The 23916-nt window shown below is 39.3% G+C and overlaps 2 protein-coding genes across 2 annotated transcripts in view; both read right to left on the reverse strand.

The window, feature by feature from the left end:
- LOC132140099 (endoplasmic reticulum chaperone BiP-like) overlaps positions 1-23916 on the reverse strand; it is a 182972-nt gene that overhangs the window by 49403 nt on the left and 109653 nt on the right. The window lies entirely within an intron of this gene.
- Positions 1-23916, reverse strand: part of LOC132140100 (endoplasmic reticulum chaperone BiP-like) — a 51273-nt gene that overhangs the window by 18160 nt on the left and 9197 nt on the right. The window contains exons 5-6 of the mRNA XM_059548925.1: positions 16305-16695; positions 869-1106 (exon numbers count right to left, since the gene is read on the reverse strand). Of these exons, the coding sequence (XP_059404908.1) occupies positions 869-1106; positions 16305-16695 (629 nt within the window). The remainder of the gene's footprint in view (positions 1-868; positions 1107-16304; positions 16696-23916) is intronic.

Here is a 23916-nt window from a genome sequence, read left to right on the forward strand (position 1 = left end):
ATTTCTAAATGGCTTTATAGCACGATTTTTCGCGGCCCTGACCTCCCGCGGTATGCTATCAGAACCAATCAGAATGCAACAGAACAGAACAGAGCGGGCATATGTCTAACTCCAGGTTCACACACTGTCTGTGATGCGCCTTTTTTCCGAGCCCATAGTAACGGATCAGAGCGTTCACACTGCACGCGGTAAAAGGCTAGAAATAAAAACGTGCGAAAATAATTAATATCTAACAGTTTAAAAAGTTTAAAAGCCACAAGTCTTTGGAAAGTTACGAGGCTTTCTGCTGTGGCTGGGTATGTTTAGTTAAGATTTTAGCCAATGACACATACTGTACCAGGTTTTTGGTACTGGTACCAAATCGGCACGTGACTCCTCACTCTCAATAATAAAAAAAATAAAAAATAAAAAAAATCCCTGGACACAGGATTTATTTATATTTATATTTGTTTTTTTGTTGTTTGTTTTTGCCATAAATCTATACATTTTGTTACACCTTTACTATAGTGATTATTTTGACTTATGTCCGTTCTAGAGACGTTACAACTTTTTGAAGAACAAATTTCAAAGAAATCGCGAGTGTTTTTTTTTTTTTTGTCCATATCGCACAGCCCTAGTTCATTCAATAAATACAGTTAACAATCTAGCTTCTGAGTACTAAGTTATTAACCCAACAATAGCGGGGTCAGTTAATTTTCTTTTTGCAGTGGGTCGCGCAAACATATGTGTTTGGTTGTGTGGGCCGCGAGTTGAAAAAGGTTGGGAACCACTGACCTAGACAATTGTTCGGTTATCATAAAAATTATAATCAAGAATGTATTGCCCAGCCCTAGATGTGGTCATCATTAAAGGCTGCAGACAGACTCACCAGTGTCCTCTTCTCCAGACAGGATTCCAGCCTGGACAGCGGCTCCATATGCTACGGCCTCGTATGGGTTGATTCCTTTGGACAACTCCTTGCCGTTGAAGAACTCTTTTACCAGCTGCTGGATCTTGGGAATACGAGTGGAGCCGCCGACCAGGATGATCTCGTCAATGTCACTCGTCTTCAGGTTGGAGTCTTTCAGAACGTTCTGCATTAGTGTAATGGTGGAGCGGTACAAGTCCTGTGAAAATGCAAAACATTGGTTATTTTCAATCTGCATCCTCCAGGTCTCTCACTTGAAACCAACACGGAAATGACTAAAACTACAATTCATCAACTGACCGGTAGAGACTGGATCCAAAAGGGAGTCAGGCCCATAGACCTGCCATGTTAAAGTGCCCAACTTTACAGCAGAAAAACACATGTTTAAAGCCTGGTACAAAAAGTGGTTTTGGTCTATATAAGTAATGTAGCCCTTCTTGACAACTGTGAGGGGGGTACAATTTTTTTTTTTTAATAACTCATCCGTTTAAATTACATTAAGCTTTAAAGTTCTGCATAATTAAGGGTGTGGCCACTTGAGTGACAGGAGTGTGAAACTCACTAGACTGTGAAACTTTTGAAAAATGACTTTAGAGATTTGTATTTGTCTCAGAAAAATGAATTATGGGTAGGACACTTGAAATCTGGCAGTTAGATGTTTTAATGTAAATGATCTCAAATTTGATTTTTACTGCTATTTTTTAGTTATTGTAAGTACTCTGCCTTTGCACTGTCTGCAAAAAGTTAAATGTCAAGCCAAGGCAAAAGGCAGTAATTTCCACATTATATACAATATTTCGGTGCTGATCACCATTTACAGAATCATTATACTGTATGTAATAACATCTTTATAAAATCTAGTGATCATTGGCTAGGTCATTTTCTTCTGACCGTAACAACCATACAGGTTGCTAACATTAAAGGATGCAAGACATATTTACCCTATTGTTTTTACATCGGACTGAATGAAAATAGCTTAACCTATAAGAACGACTTGTGGATTGATGTGAACGCCAGCAAGAATAATGCACAGAATGATTGTGAGTTAAATTGCATTCATTGCAATGGTTTTTATCGAGTTACAGGAACAGGTAGGAAACGGATTTAATTTCGAACAGTTACTGATTTTATGTGATACGCTGTCATGGCATTTGACTCCTCACATGTGTGGAATTGGGCAGCCCCACACTGACAACTGGCATCTGCATTATAAAAATAAATAAATAAATAAATAAAATAAATATATATATATATATATATATATATATATATATATATATATATATATATATATATATATATATATATATATATATATATAAACTTTGCTTTATTATATGGAGCAGTTTGCTAGATTGCCATCTTATTGGTTTGTCTAAAGAAGTGCCGATAGATGTTCAATAAAAGTACACAAGTTTCACCATAATTTAAATGTGGTAGACTTTAAGGCAAATTAAAATAAAGGCAGAATACCGTATAACTCCAGGCTGGACCAGTTATATTGATGAGCGGCTAAACAAATGCAGAGTACCTTAACTTAATTTGAGCATTCTAAAACAAAGTCAAAGTCATGTTATACTTTGTTTTGCCTTGGTTTCTCTATGGCTTTTCTCCAAGATATATGTACACATGATGAAGGAGGTCATATACTGTATGTCCCAAAATTAAGAATAACAATTTTTCCCCCAAAAACGAAGCTATGGTGTAATGTCTTTGCACGGTAGCACTGCTGTCACTATAGACAGGCGTGGTTTCAGCAACCAAGTACCTCAGCTTCACCCATGTCCCGCATTTTTCTAATATCTGGGAGTGATGAGCAGTGATGCAAAATGGTGGCTGTCAGCTCTGCCCACTTTAGGGAGTGAAGTCGCAGAAACTATGTCCATGTTTTTTTTACAATCTATGGTTATTTTCCATGCATTGAACAGATACAGGCACAATCACGTTTTTTTTTCCAATAAACTATGCTAAAATGTATAAAAAATTTTGAATGTTTTTTTTTTTTTTTTTAGATTTTCACTTTTCATATTGTGGTGGGAGGAGCAGACAACAGACACAGTGGGCGTGGCGTCAGGCCTTGGAGAGGCTTTTATTAACAGAAAATCAGGGAAAATAGGGAAATTAACCTAAATTAACAAATTACCAGACGCCACCTGAGTGGCTAAATTAACAAATTACCAGACGCCACCTGATTCAAATATTCCACCAACGTTAAATAGAAATGACTTTATGAATTTCTTCACTGATAAAATAGATAACATTAGAAATACAATAGCGAATGTAGATTCTACAGCGTCTAACACTTCAGTTTCATCCATCGCACCCAAAAATAAACTGCAGTGCTTTACAAATATAGGACAGGAAGAGCTAAATAAACTTATCACTGTATCTAAACCAACAACATGTTTATTAGATCCTGTACCCACTAAATTACTAAAAGAGCTGTTACCTGTATCCGAAGAACCGCTTCTCAATATCATTAACTCGTCGTTATCTTTAGGTCACGTCCCAAAACCATTCAAGCTGGCGGTTATCAAGCCTCTTATTAAGAAACCAAAACTAGATCCTAGTGTACTGGCAAATTATAGGCCTATTTCAAATCTTCCATTTATGTCTAAAATTTTAGAAAAAGTTGTGTCTGCTCAATTGAGCACCTTCCTGCATAAAAATGATCTGTATGAAGAATTTCAGTCAGGTTTTAGGCCCCACCATAGCACAGAAACTGCACTTGTTAAAATTACAAATGACCTGCTTCTTGCGTCAGATCAAGGCTGCATCTCATTTCTAGTCCTACTTGATCTTAGTGCTGCGTTCGACACCATAGATCATGACATACTCATAGATCGATTACAAAACTATACAGGTATTCAAGGGCAGGCTCTAAGATGGTTTAGATCCTACCTGTCCGATCGCTACCATTTTGTTTACTTAAATGGGGTGTCATCTCATTTATCATCAGTAAAATATGGAGTGCCACAAGGATCCGTCCTAGGTCCCCTTCTATTTTCAATATACATGTTGCCCCTTGGTAATATTATTAGAAAATACGGAATTAGCTTCCACTGTTATGCTGATGATACTCAGCTATATATTTCAACGAGACCAGATGAAACTTCCCAATTATCTAAGCTAACAGAGTGTGTTAAAAATGTAAAAGATTGGATGACAAATAATTTTCTCCAATTAAATTCGGATAAGACAGAGATATTAATTATTGGACCAAAAAACACCACACAGAATCTTGTAGATTACAATCTGCAACTAGACGGATGTACTGTTACTTCCTCTACAGTCAGAAATCTGGGTGTTTTATTAGACAGCAATTTGTCTTTTGAAAATCATATTTCCAATGTTACAAAAACCGCATTCTTCCATCTTAGAAACATTGCCAAGCTACGAAACATGTTATCTGTTTCTGATGCAGAAAAGCTAGTTCATGCTTTCATGACCTCTAGACTGGACTATTGTAATGCACTTCTAGGTGGTTGTCCTGCTTCGTCAATAAACAAGCTACAGGTAGTCCAAAATGCAGCAGCTAGAGTCCTTACCAGGTCAAGAAAATATGATCATATTACCCCAATTTTACAGTCTCTGCACTGGCTACCTATTAAGTTCCGTATCTGTTACAAATTATCATTACTTACCTATAAGGCTCTAAATGGTTTAGCTCCTGCGTACCTAACTAGCCTTCTACCACGCTACAACCCATCACGCACCCTAAGGTCACAAAACGCTGGACTTTTGGTAGTTCCTAGGATAGCAAAGTCCACTAAAGGAGGTAGAGCTTTTTCACATTTGGCTCCCAAACTCTGGAATAGCCTTCCTGATAATGTTCGGGGTTCAGACACACTCTCTCTGTTTAAATCTAGATTAAAAACGCATCTCTTTCGCCAAGCATTCGAATAATGTATCTCTTAAATTGTGAGTGTAGTTGCATCTGCATTTTTATTCTTTAGCTTGGGTTAAACTAATTTTACTTTGTTGGATCAGCAGCTATGCTAATGATGTCTCTATTTTGTTTCTATGTTTTGCCACGGGATTTACATCACGTGGTAACTAGGATTTACACAAGCTCCAGTCTGGATCCAGAACACCTGAGAAGAGATGATGCTGACCCTCAGAGGACCCCAGATGATCCTAACCTTGAATCAACAAACAGAACTAACAATTATTGCTACATGTGTGACTGCATCCTATAATTACTATTAATTAATAATATTGATAGTTCATCATCTAGCTGACTACGTCTTGTATTATTATTATTATTATTTTTATTTTTCTAAAATCCTGTCAAACGTGCACAAACTACTAGCTACTACTAAATATTGTAGAAACAATTTTCTGTAAAGTTGCTTTGTAATGATTTGTATTGTTAAAAGCGCTATACAAATAAACTTGAATTGAATTGAATTGAATTGAAATAAAAGTGGCCAAAGGGAAAAAAGTGTCCAAAACAACAGGGAATCTGATGTCATCATTGTGCTGCGGGGTTCGTGTGGGTCGGACAGTGTTCATGGAGGAAGGGTTCGGGTAAGGGGCGGCGGCTTCTTCTAGCGGGATCCTTCTCGTTGCCCATGGTGATTGCAGGGGATGGACGGCCCGGAATCCTGGCACGTCGGCCGTGTAAACGGGTGTGGTTCTCATCTGGATCATGGGTCCGGCAGCTTGATTCTCGATTGGCACAGGAATCCCTCAACGCACCCTTCCTGGACACACGAGGACACCAGTGTGCATGCACAGGGAAAAAACCCTATTCATCCAGCGCACCTCCTCTCTCACACACCCACTCCTGTCGGGAGCCTGGTGAAGGGCGACGATGTAAGACGGGGTGCCGATGATAATCAGGGAGGAGTCAGCTGACTCATCACATCCCCCCCTCCCAAGCGACATCCCCGTCATCAGGGCGCTGCCCACACGGGAGTGCTACCCTCCTCAACCAGGCTCCAAACGGTCGGAGTGGGCGGGGTGGGGATTCCTCCAAAGTGTCCAAAACAACAGGGAATCTGGTGTCCTCATTGTGCTGCGGGGTTTGTGTGGGTCGGGCAGTGTTCATGGAGGAAGGGTCCAGGTAAGAGGCATGAGTCCGGCGGCCACATGCGCTCCCCTCTTTGGGGGTGGGGGGGGGATACGTGGGGTGGCGGTTTCTTCTAGCAGCTGCATCCTTCCCGTTGGCCGCGGTCCTTGCAGGGGATGGATGGGCTGGCATCCTGGCCCATCGGCCGTGTAAACGGGTGTGGTTCTCATCCGGATCGCGGGTCTGGCAGCTCATGTCTAGAGTGGCGCGGGAATCCCTCAACGCACCCTTCCTGGACCCACGAGGATACCTGTGTGCATTCAGCAGGGAAGAGACGGTCTCTGAAGAGAGGCGCGTTGGGCTTTTAAACAGCGGTGGTGATGAGGCTCCATTTCCTTCAGGTGTGCCCCATCACAGTAATAAAAAAATTTGATTTCAAATTTTCCTTTCTCTTTGGAGTGTTACAAGGTCTTGGTGGATAAAGAAGATCTGAAAGGTTCCAAAGACTAAAGTCTCAAATCCAAAGAGATTTTCTTTATAAAAGTTAAGAGTCAACCACGTCTATGTTCGCTCATGTTTTAGTGTGTTGTTAAGGGAAGAGCGAATCCACAATGGATCCACATGACTAGCACAGTTAAGTTCTCTTGTGCATTTACCTTTTGTGCAATCATACATTGTAATGTCGTGTTTATCTGATTTTTCTCATATAGAATGCGTTTGGTTAAGCTATAGCCTGAATTCTGAATCTCTCCTGATGATATCTCCCAAGGGTAACATATAAAGCGTGAAGAGTAGCGGCCCTAGTACTGAGCCTTGAGGTACCCCATACTGCACTTGTGATCGATATGATACATCTTCATACACTGCTACGAACTAATGGCGGTCATATAAGTACGATTTAAACCATGCTAATGCACTTCCATTAATGCCAACAAAGTGTTCAAGTCTATGCAAAAGAATGTCGTGGTCAATTGTGTCAAACGCAGCACTAAGATCCAATAAAACTAATAGAGAGATACACCCACGATCAGATGATAAAAGCAGATCATTTGTAACTCTAAGGAGAGCAGTTTCAGTACTATGATACGGTCTAAATCCTGACTGGAAATCCTCACATATACCATTTTTCTCTAAGAAGGAATATAATTGTGAGGATACCACCTTTTCTAGTATCTTGGACAGAAAAGGAAGATTCGAGATTGGTCTATAATTAACTAGTTCTTTGGGGTCAAGTTGTGTTTTTTTTGATGAGAGGCTTAATAACAGCCAGTTTGAAGGTTTTGGGTACATATCCTAATGACAATGAGGAATTAATAATAGTCAGAAGAGGATCTATGACTTCTGGAAGCACCTCTTTTAGGAGCTTAGATGGTATAGGGTCTAACATACATGTTGTTGGTTTAGATGATTTAACAAGTTTATACAATTCTTCCTCTCCTATAGTAGAGAATGAGTGGAACTGTTCCTCAGGGGGTTGATAGCGCATCGTCTGATGCGATACTGTAGCTGACGGCTGAATGGTTGCAATTTTATCTCTAATAGTATCGATTTTAGAAGTAAAGTAGTTCATAAAGTCATTACTGCTGTGGTGTTGGGAAATGTCAACACTTGTTGAGGCTTTATTTTTCGTTAATTTAGCCACTGTATTGAACAAATACCTGGGGTTATGTTTGTTTTCTTCTAAAAGTAATCGAATCTAGCAGTTTTTAATGCTTTTCTGTAGGATAGGTTACTTTCCCGCCAAGGAAAACAAAATACCTCTAGTTTTGTTTTCCTCCAGCTGCGCTCCATTTTTCAGGCTGCTCTCTTTAGGGTGCGAGTATACTCATTATACCATGGTGTCAAACTGTTTTCCTTAACCCTCCTTAAGCGTAAAGGAGCAACTGTATTTAAAGTGCTAGAAAATAGAGAGTCCATAGTTTCTGTTACATCATCGAGTTGTTCTGAGGTTTTGGATATGCTAAGGAATTTGGATAAATCAGGAAGATAACTTAAAAAGCAGTCTTTTGTGGTAGAAGTGATGGTTCTTCCATACTTGTAACAATGTCAAATTTATATATTTTTTTATTTATATAGCACCATTTATCCCAACCGAGGTTGTCCAATGTGCTGCACATATTGTAATAGACAATTGCACAAAACAAATAAGCAATAAAAACATCATAATAAAACAAACATTTCAATACCACTTCCTCACTTAGAATATGCTAATTCAAAAAGATGCGTTTTTAGCATAGTTTTAAAAACAGATAAGGATGATACAGAGCGAATACACAGAGGTAAAGCATTCCATAATCTGGGGGCAGCTACTGAAAAAGCCCGGTCGCCTCTGCACCTCAGCTTTGACTTTGGGATACATAGCAGCTTCTGGTTAGATGACCGGAGAGAAAGAACAGGACGATACTCAGTAAGTAGTTCCGAAAGATACGGAGGGGCCAGACCATTTAATGATTTAAACACCAAAAGAATAAGTTTGAAATGTACTCGATAACGCACGGGCAACCAGTGCAAAGAACGTAAAACTGGTGTAACATGCTCCCGTTTTTTAGTCCTGGTTAAGAGTCTAGCTGCTGCATTTTGAACTATTTGTAACCGGGATAAAGCTGACTGGCTAATCCCAAAATATAGTGAGTTACAGTAATCCAGTCTCGTCGTAATGAAAGCATGGATCAATTGTTCAAAGTTTTTACTCGTCAAAATGGGTTTAACTTTAGCTAGTAGTCTAAGCTGAAAGAAACATGATCTAACCACAGTATTGATGTGTTTGTCAAATTTCAGCTTATCATCAAAAATAACCCCTAAATTTTTAACCCAAGGTTTTACAGAGGAAGATAACTCACCCAAATTTATTTTTGGTGAACTAACAGAGTCTGAAGGACCGAATACTATTATCTCAGTTTTACTCTCATTAAAATTAAGAAAATTTAAAGACAGCCAGGCTTTTACATCAGTCAAACAAGTCATGAGTGCTTCTAAGCCATTGGAATTCTTTTTTAAGGGCAAATATATTTGAGTGTCATCTGCATAGCAGTGAAATGACAGACCATGCTTCCTAAAAATAGAACCCAATGGTAGCATATACAAAGAAAAAAGAATCGGAGCTAAGATGGAACCCTGAGGTACACCACATGCTAAAGGAGCTGACTCAGATGAGTGTTCACCCATATTAACATTAAAACGTCTATTTAAAAGATATGAATTGAACCATTCAAGAGCGTTTCCTGTTATGCCTGCGCAGTGCTCCAGGCGAGTAAGAAGGACTGCATGGTCAACAGTGTCAAACGCCGCACTCAAATCTAGGAGCACAAGCACAGAATGGTTTCCAGAGTCGCCAGCAAGTAGAATATCATTTAAAACCTTCAGGAGTGCAGTCTCTGTAGAGTGGAATTTTCGAAAACCTGATTGAAAGACCTCAAATATCTTATTTTCATCTAAAAAACTCTGCAATTGTAGAAGCACTGTTTTCTCGAGGATCTTTGTAATAAAAGACAAATTTGAAATTGGTCTATAGTTTTCTAAAACAGTAGGATCTAAATTATGTCTCTTGAGCAAAGGATATACTGTAGCATGTTTTAACGCATCAGGTACAGAACTAGTTTCAAAGCATCGGTTAATCAAAGTCACAAGATATGGACCCACTACAACAAAAACTTGTTTCAGGAAATAAGGAGGCAAGATGTCAACGGTAGAGCCTGACGGCTTAAGCCGGCATACTATTTCTTGGAGATATTCAAAAGAAATAGGTTTGAATTGACTAAACTCTGCACAACAAACAGAGTAGATGGACGGATCAGAATCAGGGTGAGATATCCCCCGTCTAATAGAATTAATCTTTTCAACAAAGAATCTCAAAAAATCCTCACACATTGTTTTTGACACAGCAGGGTACTTTGATACCGTTGGGTTGACAACAGTGTTAAAAACAGTAAAAAGAGTTTTGGGCCTATGGAAATTATTATTGATAATGTCTGCAAAATACCTTGATTTTGATTCTTTCAGTGCCTTCTGATAATTAAATAATGAATCTCTTAATAATTCCAGCGAAATCTGGAGCCGGTCCTTTTTCCACTTTCGCTCCGCCCGTCTACAGAGCTGCCTCGAGGCGCGAACGTTATCATCAATCCAGGGTTCAGATCTAGGTTTAAGTTTTAAAGTCTTTACAGGAGCAATTGAATCCAAGATAATCAAAGAAGTCGAGTTAAATTTAAGTAGGAGCTCATCTGGAATCAGATCACACTGACTTAAGTCAACTGTTTGAACAGCATCACAGAAAGCTAATGAAAAGGATAAGCTAGTAGATGGAGTAATTATTCTAGATTTACGGACACATTTAGTAACTTTAGTACAAGTTGATACCCAGGGAACAGAAAACATAACAGTTTTATGGTCAGAAAACCCATTTTCAGTTACTTCAAGCTCGTAAAGTGAAATGCCATAAGAAAGCACAAGGTCAAGAATATGTCCCGACTGATGAGTCGGGACATTCACATACTGAATGAAATCAAAGGCATTTATCAGATTAGAAAATTCTTTAGATAATGAGTCCGTTGTGCAACACACATGGATGTTGAAATCACCAAGGATTAACAGTTTATCAAATTTGGGTAAAAATTCCCCCAAGAAGTCTGCAAACTCGTTTAAAAAATGTATATTGTGCTTAGGAGGACGGTATATCAAAGCAACCAGTAGTGGACCATTCAGATCAAATGTAAACAACTGCAGTTCAAAACTCTGATAAGCATGAAACATAGTTTGGCTGCAAGAAAATCTGTCTTTAAAAATAGAGATTAGTCCTCCACCACGGCCTGTTGTACGTGGTGAATTAAAAAACAAACAGTTTTGTGGCAAAAGATCAGAAAACGGACTTAAGTCCCCATTTGTAAGCCAGCTTTCAGTAATAAATAAAAAATCAAGGTCCCGCGAGGAGAAGAAGTCATTAATAATAACAGTCTTATTTACCACTGATCTGGCAACATTCTAACAAGAAGTAGAATTTACAATATTGGCTATATGAATTTTGCACAAAACTAAATAATGATCTGAGATATCATCACTTGGCTGCATGATTTCAACACCATCAACATCAATTCCATGTGACAGTATTAAGTCTAGAGTATGATTTCGACAATGAGTAGGTCCTGAAACGTGTTGTCTAACCCCAATAGAGTTCAGAATGTCTATAAATGCTTATCCCAATGCATCTTTTTCATTATCAACATGGATATTAAAATCACCAACTATTAAAACTTTATCTGCAGCCAGAACTAACTCACCAATCACCAAACTCTTTAATAAAGTCTGTATGGTGCCCTGGTGGCCTGTATACAGTAGCCAGTACAAACATAACAGGGGATTTATCATTAACATTTGTTTCTCTGGATAATGTCATATGAAGCACCATTACTTCAAATGAGTTATACTTGAAGCCTGCCCTCAGAGAAATCCTAAAAACGTTGTTATAAACTGAAGCAACACCTCCCCCTTTGCCTATTAGACGCGGCTCATGTTTATAACAGTAATCTCGGGGGGTGGACTCATTTAAAATAATGTAATCATCAGGTTTTAGCCAGGTTTCTGTCAAACAGAGCACATCTATATTATGATCAGTGATCATATTATTTACAAAAAGTGTTTTCGTAGAAAGGGATCTGATATTCAATAAGCCAAGCTTTATCATTTGTTTATCCATATTGCATCTGTTTTTTTATTTGTTGAACCTCAATTAAATTTTTTATCTTAACTTGGTTTGGACGTTTTTTGTATTTTCTAGTTCGGGGAACAGACACAGTCTCTATAATGTGATATCTAGGTGAAAGAGTCTCTATGTGCTGAGAATTAGCTGACCTCTGTGACGTGAGGCAGCTAGCAGACGGTCGGTTTAGCCAGTCTGTCTGCTTCCTGACCTGGGCCCCAGTTAGTCAAGTATAAACACTAAGACTATTTGCCATATTTCTAGAGAGAAGAGTGGCGCCACCCCAGGAGGGATGAAGACCATCTGTTTTCAACCAGTCAGGTCTGCCCCTAAAGCTCATCCAATTGTCTATGAAACCTATGTTATTCTGTGGGCACCACTTAGACATCCAGCCATTGAGTGATGACAATCTGCAATGCTTCTCGTCACCACGGTAAGCAGGGAGGGGACCAGAGCATATTACAGTGTCTGACATTGTGCTTGCAAGTTCACACACCTCTTTAATGTTATTTTTAGTGATCTCTGACTGGCGAAGTCGAACATCATTAGCGCCAGCATGAATAACAATCTTACTGTATTTACGTTTAGCATTAGCCAGCACTTTTACATTTGCCAAGATGTCAGGCGCTCTGGCTCCCTGTAAACATTTGACTATGGTGGCTGGTGTCTCTATATTCACGTTCCGTACAATAGAATCACCAATAACTAGAGCACTTTCATCAGGTTTCTCTATGGGTGCGTCACTGAGTGGGGAGAACCTGTTTAATGTTGTTTTGATCGGAACAGAAGAGCTGTGTTTTGACCCACGACTACACTGCCTCACCGTCACCCAGTTGCCCTGTTGCAGGGGCTCTGTTGATGGAACCGAACAATGTACAGGAATCCCTGAGCTATACGCATCCAAAGCCGTATCTAGAGCCCTAACATTCTTACTGTCCTCAATTAAAGTTTGGATGTGTGTCTCTAATTCTGAAATCTTCTCTGTCAGCTTAACTATTTCCCTGCATTTATCACATGGGAATCCCTCATCTGCGACAGAGATAGATAAACTGTACATGTGGCAAGAGGTGCAAATAACAATAGCAGGAGAAGCCATTACTCACCGTGCTTGATGAAATATTCTTACTATGGTTGTTTGATGAACTTGGAGAGAGAAAAGAAAGGAAATGAAAGAAAACTGGAGCGAGAGAGAGGAGAGGAGAAAAGAAAACAGCGATAGGTTCGAATGAAAACGCTAATGACAAGCTAACGAGTGCTAACGCTTTGCAGGTGTACTGCACTCACGGATATAAAATAAAAGTGAACGATCAAAATTAATATGATAAGATTAATCGATAATATCAGAAATATGGTGTGAATTAAGTTATATTTATCACAAAAAACAGAGAGTGATAGTAAGTTTGTAAGCATGTTTTGTTTAGTTTATACAGAGGTGGAAAGAGTACACAGTTTCATTACTAGAGTAAAAGTACATATAAAGTACAAGTAAAAGTACTACAGTCAGATGTCTACTTAAGTAAAAGTAGTACTGAAGTACTTGTTTTTAAAAGTACTTGAGTGTCAAGAGTACAAGAGTACATTTTCTAAATATTGCATTACTACTGCCACAGTGCTTACATTTATGTACAGAAATGTCTTACACGGATTTATGAAAAATGTTAATGTTAATACCTTGGAGCATGTAAAAGGAATCGAAAGTAAAATTAAGTCATTTTTATCTTTTTACCACGTTGCTTTATTTAACATTTCTCACTTGCCCACAAGGCAATAGCACAATGACAAAGCTCTGACAAACTTCTGCTAGAGTTTTAATGGATTTTTTTACTCCCACATTTGAACCTGACTGTGTTAAACAAACCGCATACTCAAAAACAAAGCAAATACCCAGCTTACATTAATGTGTAATATCAGAAAAGAAAATTCAGCTAACAATTGTGTACATGTGAGTTTCTCAGTTTTTTCATTAATCAAATCAATAAACCTAAACCAGCAAAGAAAGCAATATTGCAATGTTCTGACACATTTCTGAACCTGACCGTGTAATACACGCAGCATAGAAGAGAAAATAATAATGATTAAAGAAAATCAGCTAATCAGCTGTGTTTAGGTCAGTGTACAAAGAAAGGAAAAATTTAATTCAGCTCATTTGAGTGACAGTATTAAGTCCCTTCCTCTCACATTGACATACAGACAAAGGCAGGAGAAAATACTTTCAGCTGAATAACACCATTCTCACACACGTGAATGTGTGTGTGTGTGTGTGTACTGTATTTCAATTCAATCAAATGTCATTAAGTCTTTGGCGGAAAGCTGAAGGTGATTGCTGATATGCTTTCCCAATCAGAGGTGCCTGCACTATCCAATCACGTTTGATAGGGTTTCCGAGATTTTAATTTTTTCCGTCACACAAATTTTTTAGTGGATAGGCGTTTTCGTCCACAGTGGCAAGTCCATGTCTTCTTCTCCGTTTTAAGTGTATCTCTGTGACAGAATTACAGCGCCACATGCTGGTCTGGCATGTATACTACATCGTTTTGCGGTTTAGTGTAGACGCGGATATTTCTTGCGACGAAGGAAAAAAAGATCGGATTAGGGTAAACTCTGTCTCTGTGTGGACGGGGCCGAAGAAGTAACGGGTACTTACGGTTATGGATAGAAATTAGGGCTGGGACAACGCGTCGAGGTCATCGATGACGTCGACGCAAAAAATACGTCGACACAAAATATGCGCATCGATTCGTCTACCTGTTTTTATTTCTCTCAAAAACATTTGCAAAACGTTTACCTTATGTGCGCTGAATATATGCGATGGCCGGATCAACATTCTGTCCAACGTTATATAACCAATCCAGGGGTTTTTCTGCATTGATCTTTTTTTTGGCGGCTGTCAAAGCCTTATTTGATCGGTGAGAGATGTAGAATAGAATGACTGTGCAGCGCCTGACAGGGCGCGTACGAGAGAGAGGCCCGGCTGCGCGCGCGCAGTCTTCAAACAACACGACACTTCTTGCTCTCTCTCTCCCTCGTGCATATTAATCAAAATCATTAAACACGATAGAAAAACACCAAAGTTTCACGCGCGCTCGCGCACTCACAGTCTTCAAAACTACACGAGCGCTGTCTTGATCTCTCTCTCTCTCTCTCTCTTTCTCTCTCTCTCTCTCTCCCTCGTGCATATTAACCAAAATCATTAGACACGATAGAAAAAGGGCGGAACGCCAAAGTTTCACGTGGAGCATTCGGAGATTTTTTTTTTCTCCATGACAAGCTGCTGGTTCCCACTGTTAATTTTTTTTTTGGAAAAGCACTCTGTGTTCGCTTAAAGCCCTCAAGTTTACATTGGTTACTGTATTCTTTCAATTGCTCTAAACAAGTATTTTGGGTGACCTTTTTTATTGAATGCTAGACATCAAGTTGTTATTTTCATCTGAAAGAAGAACTTTTTTTCAGTAAGCTAGGCCCTATGTGTTCAGTAAGCTTGTTTCAGTAAGCTATGTGTTTTCAAGGCTTCAAGGTTTTATTGAATGCTATCTGTATACAAGTGCAAAGTAATGCATTCTTAGTCAGTCTTTTATTTTGTAATTTTAAGAGCAATAAACATATATTGCAATGTTAAGGAATTCATGTTTTTGTTCATTCAGATATGTTAATCAACATGTATAAATTGTTAGTAGTCAATCGATGGAGAGATAATCGTAATCGAATCGGCCTGGAAAAATTAATCGTTAGATTAATCGATGCATCGGAAAAATAATCGCTAGATTAATCGTTTAAAAAATAATCGTTTATCCCAGCCCTAATAGAAATGTAGCGGAGTAAAGAGTACAATATTTGCCTCTCAATTGTACTTGAGTAAAGTCATGAGTACTCCCCAAAAATGATACTCGAGTAAAGTACAGATCCCTCAAAATTGTACTTAAGTACTGTACTCAAGTAAATGTACTCCGTTACTGTCCGGCTCTGGCCACGTATAAACTAGAGGCGACGTCCAATGCCAGAGGGACCCAATGGCACGCTGTCAATAGAGTGAGTAATGTGTTGTATATTTATTATAATCGCAACGATTATAAGGTGCATTTTAAACAAATTAATTAATTACAATTACTGCGTTATATTTCAGACAGTGCAGATTGATGGTGTATCGTGTGGTAAACAGTAAACAATGAGTGACGTTCATGCGCGAGAGATCACTTCCGGCACTTTCTGCGCTTGCGCAGACTAAGCCAGAGTGCGCGCGCACGTCACATCAAGAAGCACTCACGCACTCAGATCAGTTGGACCTGGTTGTGTACAAGAGGTAAAAACGATATAAATACTGTTCGTTTTCTTACACAAACCGCTTGTTTCGTGTCTTAGGTAATTAATGTGTACTTACGATAGGGAATTGTTTAATTTGGACTTGTGCATGCTCTTTGAGGTGGTGACCATAGACCTCCGTTATATGAGTCACAGACAAGAACGGTTTGACCTAAAATTATCAAAATGGGAAATACTGCGTAAACAAAGAAATCTACATCTTGGATGTCCTTGAGGTAAGCTAAAACACCAAAATTTAATTTGAAAGTGAACTATCCCTATAATGCCTTTTAATGGTGAGACTTTTTTGGTAATCAGGCTTAAAAAAATTTGTAGTTTCTAGTCTAGTTTCTAGTTTTGTTAATGATTTGTTGCTAAATCGGAGCTTGTCTTACCATGTTGAGCTCCTCAAACTTGTTACGGGTCAGCGTCTCAGAGAAGTCTTCACCCTCGAAGAAGGCCTCAATCTCGATGTGGGCCTGATGCTGGGTGGACAGATCTATCTTGGCCTTCTCCACTTCACGACGCAGCTTCTGCACTGCGCGGTTGTCCTTGCGCACATCCTTTCCAGTCTTGTTATTGTATAGCTTAATGAAGTGCTCCATGACATGCTGATTGAAGTCTTCACCACCGAGGTGAGTGTCTCCATTGGTGGCCAACACTTGAAATACACCATTATCAATGGTCAGCAGAGAAACGTCGAAGGAGCCGCCGCCGAGATCAAACACCATGATGTTCTTCTCACCGTCCCTCTTGTCCAGACCGTAAGCGATGGCGGCGGCGGTTCTGTGGAGAACAAGACATCCAACAGGGTTATTATTTAACTAAAACCATTATATATATATATATATATATATATATATATATATATACACTGTATATGTTAGTGGTGGGCATTTATCGGCATTAATGTGAGACTCTAATTGGGCGATAAAAAAAAATATGGCCGTTAATGATCCGTCTGCTGTGTATATGCAGTCCGTGTGTGTTAGGTGTGTGGTGCAGAAGCAGCATGGACTCATCGTGCCTTCACACAGGACGCGTTTGCAGTCCACTATCAGCGGCAGTTTAGTCCACAAACACAACATTTGTTCATTATATTTTATATTTCAAATCATGTAGAAAAGAAAAAGAAAAATTCACAGAACAGTAACAATCTTTCATAGTCATAGATATTAGTTTAAACTGAATAAATATAAACAACATACTGTTCATGCATTTGACTTCAAAGTTTGTATAATAAGCTGTTCAAGCAAGTGGCAAAGCATTTAAACACAACAATTAGCCTTTTTTCTTGTTAGGAAATCGCAAATATTAAAACACCACTGACAGAAACAGTTGACTCTCGTGCCTTTTGCATTTAAATCTTTATTACAAGCAATCTTAGAGTTCTTAATGAACTTTTTTTCTGCTTCCATTAAGTTGCATATATTATATTGCCTTGTTCAACTAATGGTGCTCTTTTTCTTGTTTTAAACCTACCCAAAAATTTATTTTCATTACCAATTATTATAGTAGAACAGCTTCCTCATGCAGTTTGTGATGCATTTTGGAAACAGGAGATAAGCCCCTGGTCTAATGCGCCACCTGGCTTGAGAAACCCCTTCTCAAAGAATTTTAGTCATTATTTGGGTAGTACACAAATTCCGAATGCCTTCGGCAGAATTCAAATGAGCCATTTTAATCTAGATTAATTCCAAGATTACAGTGAGATTAATCTAGATTAAAACAATTAATCTAAACCCACCACTAACATAGATAGATAGATCAAGGAAATTAAGCAGTTTTTCTGTTTAAACCATGGTTTATTTTTGTAAGGGTTGTGATATGCAGGTTTTTTTAGCTGAAGAAATTATAAAGGCTGTGTCATCTAGAGCAATTGGGAAACTTTTCCTTTTGGGAAGTCGTGGCCTAATGGTTAGAGAGTCCCGGGCCGGCAGGAATTGTGGGTGGGGGGAGTGCATGTACAGTTCTCTCTCCACCTTCAATACCATGACTTAGATGCCCTTGAGCAAGGCATCGAACCCCCAACTGCTCCCCGGGCGCCGCAGCATAAATGGCTGCCCACTGCTCCGGGTGTGTGCTCACAGTGTGTGTGTGTGTTCACTGCTCTGTGTGTGTGCACTTTGGATGGGTTAAATGCAGAGCACAAATTCTGAGTATGGGTCACCATACTTGGCTGAATGTCACTTCACTTTTATAAATTTTTTTTTTTTGTGGGAAGTCGTGGCCTAATGGTTAGAGAGTCGGACTCCCAATCGAAAGGTTGTGAGTTCGAGTCCCGGGCCGGCAGGAATTGTGGGTGGGGGGAGTGCATGTACAGTTCTCTCTCCACCTTCAATACCATGACTTAGGTGCCCTTGAGCAAGGCACCGAACCCCCAACTGCTCCCCGGGCGCCGCAGCATAAATGGCTGCCCACTGCTCCGGGTGTGTGCTCACAGTGTGTGTGTGTGTGTTCACTGCTCTGTGTGTGTGCATTTCGGATGGGTTAAATGCAGAGCACAAATTCTGAGTATGGGTCACCATACTTGGCTGAATGTCACTTCACTTCACTTCACTAAAAAGGTGCCCAAAAATGAAAGATTAAGTGAATATTTGAATTAAATTTTTGGTCAGTAGCCTAAACAAGGATTTGATTGTCCTGTAAGTGTAACAGCAGCAATTACATGGCTTTTTGGATCCCTTTGCAGGCATTTGTAATAAAATGTAGATATATTGTTTGTTTAATATTTGCCTACATTATGTATTTTAACAGTGTTATTATTAACCAATCATTATTGCCTCATGGTTTTTTTATATAATGCATTTTAAGTCATTTTAAAGGCTATTGATGGCTTAAGTCTGTTTTTATAGCAACAACAACAAAAAAAATATTACAGTATATTAATATTTCTTTGTAAATTATTATTTGAAGTAATAAAACCATTGTTAATTTGCAGTTACCATGACTACAAGAACGATGATTTGTGGTGTTATTGTTAATTTTCGTAATGGAGGAAAAAAAAAAAACCTGGGTGTCATCAGTGTAGCAGTGATAAGAAAAGCCATGCTTTTGAATGACAGATCCTAATGACGTCATGTAGATGGAGAAAAGAAGTGGTCCAAGTACTGAGCCTTGAGGAACCCCAGTAGCAAGGTGTTGTGACTTAGAAACATCACCCCTCCAAGACACACTGAAGGATCTGTCAGAGAGGTAGGACTTAACCCACAGGAGTGCGGTTCCAGAGATGCCCATCTTTCTGAGGGTGGACAGGAGAATCTGGTGATTAACAGTGTCAAAAACAGCAGATAGGTCCAGTAAGATGAGTACTGAGGATTTTTAAGCTGCTCTTGCTAGTTAGTCACAGGGGTTCAGTAAATGATTGCTTTGCAATGAATGGAAGAAGGGATACCGGTCTGTAGTTTTCAAGAAGCGCTGGATTTAGAGATGGTTTCTTGAGCAGTGGGCTTACCCGAGCCTGCTTGAATGCTGAGGGAAATGTTCCAGAATGAAGAGAGGAGTTGATAACGTGAGTAAGCGAAGGTATGACTGAAGAATTTCTGCCATTTCCTCTCTGCAGCCCTGAGTTTAGAGCGATGTTCACGGAGAACCTCGGACAGCCAGGGGGCAGATGGGGTGGTGCGTGCTAGTCTAGACAACAGTGGGCAAAAGTTGCCCAAGCAATATGTTAAAGTGGAGAAAAGAGTGTCCGTAGTGCTGTTCGTGTCCAGAGCTGACAACTGAGAGAGTGCAGGAAGCGAGGATGAACCCACAGAAGATAGGCGAAATGGAGAGAGTGAGCGTAGGTTCCGTCGAAAGGTGACCTGCGTTGGAGTGTGTGCCGCTTCAGGAGTAAGTGCTAGGTTAGCAGTAATGAGGAAGTGGTCTGAGGTGTGCAGTGGAGCAACTGAAGAGTTGTCCACAGAACAACAGCGCGTGTAGATTAGGTCCAGTTGGTTGCCTGATTTGTGAGTCGCTGTAGTAGACACTTGCTTGAGATCAAATGAGGTGAGTTTTGAAGTCAGCAGCCTGGGGTGTATCCAGGTAGATGTTGAAGTCACCAAGCAGTACCAGAGGAGTACCATCATCAGGAAAGTTTGATAGCAGCACATCCAACTCCTCCAAGAAGTTTCCCAATTGACCTGGGGGACGATAAATGACCACAAAGTGGATTTTAACAGGGTGGGTTACAGTAATGGCATGTAATTCCAATGAACCTGTAGGTGATGGCTGAAGATCAAATTTCCATTCTTTTGATATAAGGAGACCAGTACCTCTACCTCTCCCAGTGGTACGAGGAGTGTGGGAATTATAAACAGTAACTTAAACAACACTCATACTCTTTTTGCTACAGTTGAGAGACTGACAAACCCCCCAAGTCAGATTCTCAGTGAAATGCTCTCCGACAGCAAATGCAATGAATTTGCTTCCTTCCTTTTTGAGATATATCAGGAAGGTGACTAGCACATCTTCAAGTAATGCAGAGGTCAGACAGATTCGGCCGTAGTATCAAAAAGATACTATGTCTATTTTTGAAGCAATTGATTGCAAAATTTTGGAAGAAATTTTGAGCAATTATAGACCAATATCAAATCTTCCTTTTATAGGCAAAATTATAGAAAATGTAGTTTTTATTCAGTTGAACAAATACGTAATTGGGTACCTGGACGATTTTTAACTGGTTTTCAACTGCATCACAGCACAGAGACAGCACTCATTAAGATAATAAATTAAATTATCTTAAATTCTGACTATGGCAAAATATGTCATGTTCATAACATTCTACTAGACTGGAAAACTGGGTCTGGCTTTTTGGGACTGTACTTAAATGGTTTAGGTCATACTTAGAAGAGAGAGGTTATTATGTGAGTATAGTAGAGTATAAGTCCAAGTGGAATTCCATGACACGCAGAGTTCCACAAGGCTCTATTCTTGCACTGCTCTTGTTTAGCCTGTACTGTATATGCTGCCACTAAGTCAAATAATGAGAGAGAACCTAATTGGCTGTCACAGCTATGCTGATGATACCCCAGATTTACCTGATGTGCCAGAACTTTCTGTAGTTAATTAAGGAAAAAACTGAAGTCATTGCATTTGGAAACAAAGATTAAGTTTTCAAGGTGAATGCATACCTTGACTCTAGGGGTCAAACAACTAAAAATCAAGTCAGGAATTTTGGTGTGATTCTGGAGACAGACCTTAGTTTCAGTAGTCATGTCATAGCAGTAACTAAGCATACTATCATCTAAAAAACATTGCAAGAATTAGATGTTTTGTTTCCAGTCAAAACTTGATTATGCCTTTATCACCAGCAGGGTGGACTATTGTAATGGTCTCCTCACTGGCCTTCACAAGAAGACCATTAGAAAGCTGCTGCTCATCCAGAAAGCTGCTGCAAGAATTCTGACTAGAACCAGAAAATTTAAGCATATCACACCAGTCATCAGGTCCTCACATTGGCTTCCAGTTCCATTTAGGATTGATTTTAAAGTACTTTTACTTGTTTATAAATCACTCAATGACCTTGGACTGAAATACATTGCAGACATGCTCACTGAAATTTTTTTTTATTGAAACATTGATTTAAAATCAATTTAAAACAGTTAAAAATAGTAGTATACGTAAAATACAGTGCAATCAGTTCGGACATCGCACAGTGTTCATTCAATAAATGCACAGCTAAACAGATGAGTTTTGAGATTAGATTTAAAAGTGGCTAATGTTTAAGCACATCTGATCTCTTCTGGAAGCTGATTCCAACTGCAGGCAGCATAATAACTATAGGCGGACTCCACTTGTTTTGTGTGAACCCTTGGTATTTCTAACTGATCCTAATGATCTGAGTGGTCTGTTAAGTTTATATTCAATGTCCTACCCAGCGGCCTCAACCCAGCATTTAAGTTAAAACCAACCCAGTGTTTTTTAGAGTGTAGGCAGCATTAATAAGGTCAACCAGAACCAGGAACACTTCCCATGACACCGAATGTACTTGCTACATTGTAAGAACAATGGCATCTACGTTAATATTAGTGCCTTACATTCTAATTCAGATCCACACGGATCCAGTCTGTATCCAGTCCAGATGTTGAATAATCACCTAGAAATGATCTCTAGAGCCCTGAATGTCAACTAGATGAGCCACTGAGACAGACCCCCTGTGAAGAACTTATCAACTAGATGACCATCAGCACAAGACCATGAGAACGAGAAAAGTCCTCTGCACAGTATTATTTGCGTTGCAGCCTGGACTTAAAACAAGCTATGCTGATTTCATCTGGCCAGAGGAGAACTGACCCCCCCCCCCCCCCCAAAAAAACTAAGCCTGGTTTCTTCCAAGGTTTTTTTCTCAGTTTCTGTCATCAGTGGAGTTTTGGTTCCTTGCCACAGTTGCCTTTGGTGTTCTTAACTTGGGAGACATGTTAACATGTTGTTTGAACATAAATTGAACACCGTGTAGGCAGTGAGTGTAGATAACAACCAAATAATCATAAAAACCCACGAGTTCTTTTTTTAATCCCTGTAAATCATAAGCAATGTCCCAGAACAAGCCGTTTTCAGAATCTGTCCCCGACCACAACTGCTGACACTGTTGGATTTCTTGCCTGTTTGTAGGATTAACTTTTTGCCAGAGTTTGCTGCCTTTTGGTTATCTGGATTACTTGCCTTTATGCTAAAGGAAGATTACATAAAACAGTCTGACACCGTGGTATAATGAGCACACTCGCACAAGAGAGCACCCCAGAAAATGGAGCGCAGCTGGAGGAAAACACAACTGGAGGTATTTCGTATTGATTGGCAGGAAAGTAACCTATCCCACAGAAACTGATTATGTTTCATCTCTTTTAGAAGAAAACAAACATAACCCCAGGTATTTATTCAAATATAAATGTAAATATAAAGGATCAGCAAGTGTTGACATTTCCCAACAGCAGAGCAGTAATGACTTTATTAATTACTTTACTTCTAAGATCGATATATTAGAGATAAAATTTTAACCATGCAACCGCCAGCTATAGTATTGCATCAGATAACATGCTATAGATCGCCTGAGGAACAATTCCACTCATTCTCTACTATAGGAGAGGACGAATTGTATAAACTTGTGAAATCATCTAAACCAGGGATAGGCAACTCCGGTCCTGGAGGGCCACTATCCTGCAGAGTTTAGCTCCAACCCTAATTAAACACACCTGAACAAGGTGATTCATAATAAAGATTCATAGAGATTCATAATAAAACCCAGTTGGAAATGTTTTGTGATAGCTCATTGTGAGCACTCTCTGTGTTCATAAAGCAACGCTCCTTTGATTAATTGTTCAGCAACACTGTGAGAATTGTGTATTTTTCCATTTAAGTACAGTAAGACTTCTTTGTATCAGTAACAATTCATTTCAGAGCTGCATTACAGAGGGTCTTAGGCTACGGTTATTTCCCTTTTAAGGCTTTAACATTAAGAAATTAGGGTGATATGATGATATAATTATCAACTGCTGAGAGCTATATTGGTTCTATGTGTGATACGAATGAAGACGGACATAGGGTGTATGTGATTGTGTTCTGGCCACATGTGTGCTTCTGACAGTGAGTGCATCTGAATCAACTGCACACTCACGCAGCTAATGTAACATCAGCCTTAGAAATAAACACTTGTGACATTGAGATTACTCCGCTAAATACAGCGAACCCCAGCTGAAATGCCTACACAAAAATGCTTGTCTCATTTAACCCTGTTCTCATGGCCTTATCTATGTGTCAAGTCAAGTCAAGTCACCTTTATTTAAATAGCGCTTTAAACAAAATACATTGCGTCAAAGCAACTGAACACAGTGTGTCAATGCAAAATGATAGTTAAAGGCAGCTCATCATTGAATTCAGTGATGTCATCTCTGTTCAGTTAAATAGTGTCTGTGCATTTATTTGCAATCAAGTCAACGATATCGCTGTAGATGAAGTGACCCCAACTAAGCAAGCCAGAGGTGACAGCGGCAAGGAACCGAAACTCCATCTGTGACAGAATGGAGAAAA

This window comes from Carassius carassius, chromosome 4, assembly GCF_963082965.1.
Source record: "Carassius carassius chromosome 4, fCarCar2.1, whole genome shotgun sequence".
Taxonomy (NCBI): domain Eukaryota; kingdom Metazoa; phylum Chordata; class Actinopteri; order Cypriniformes; family Cyprinidae; genus Carassius; species Carassius carassius.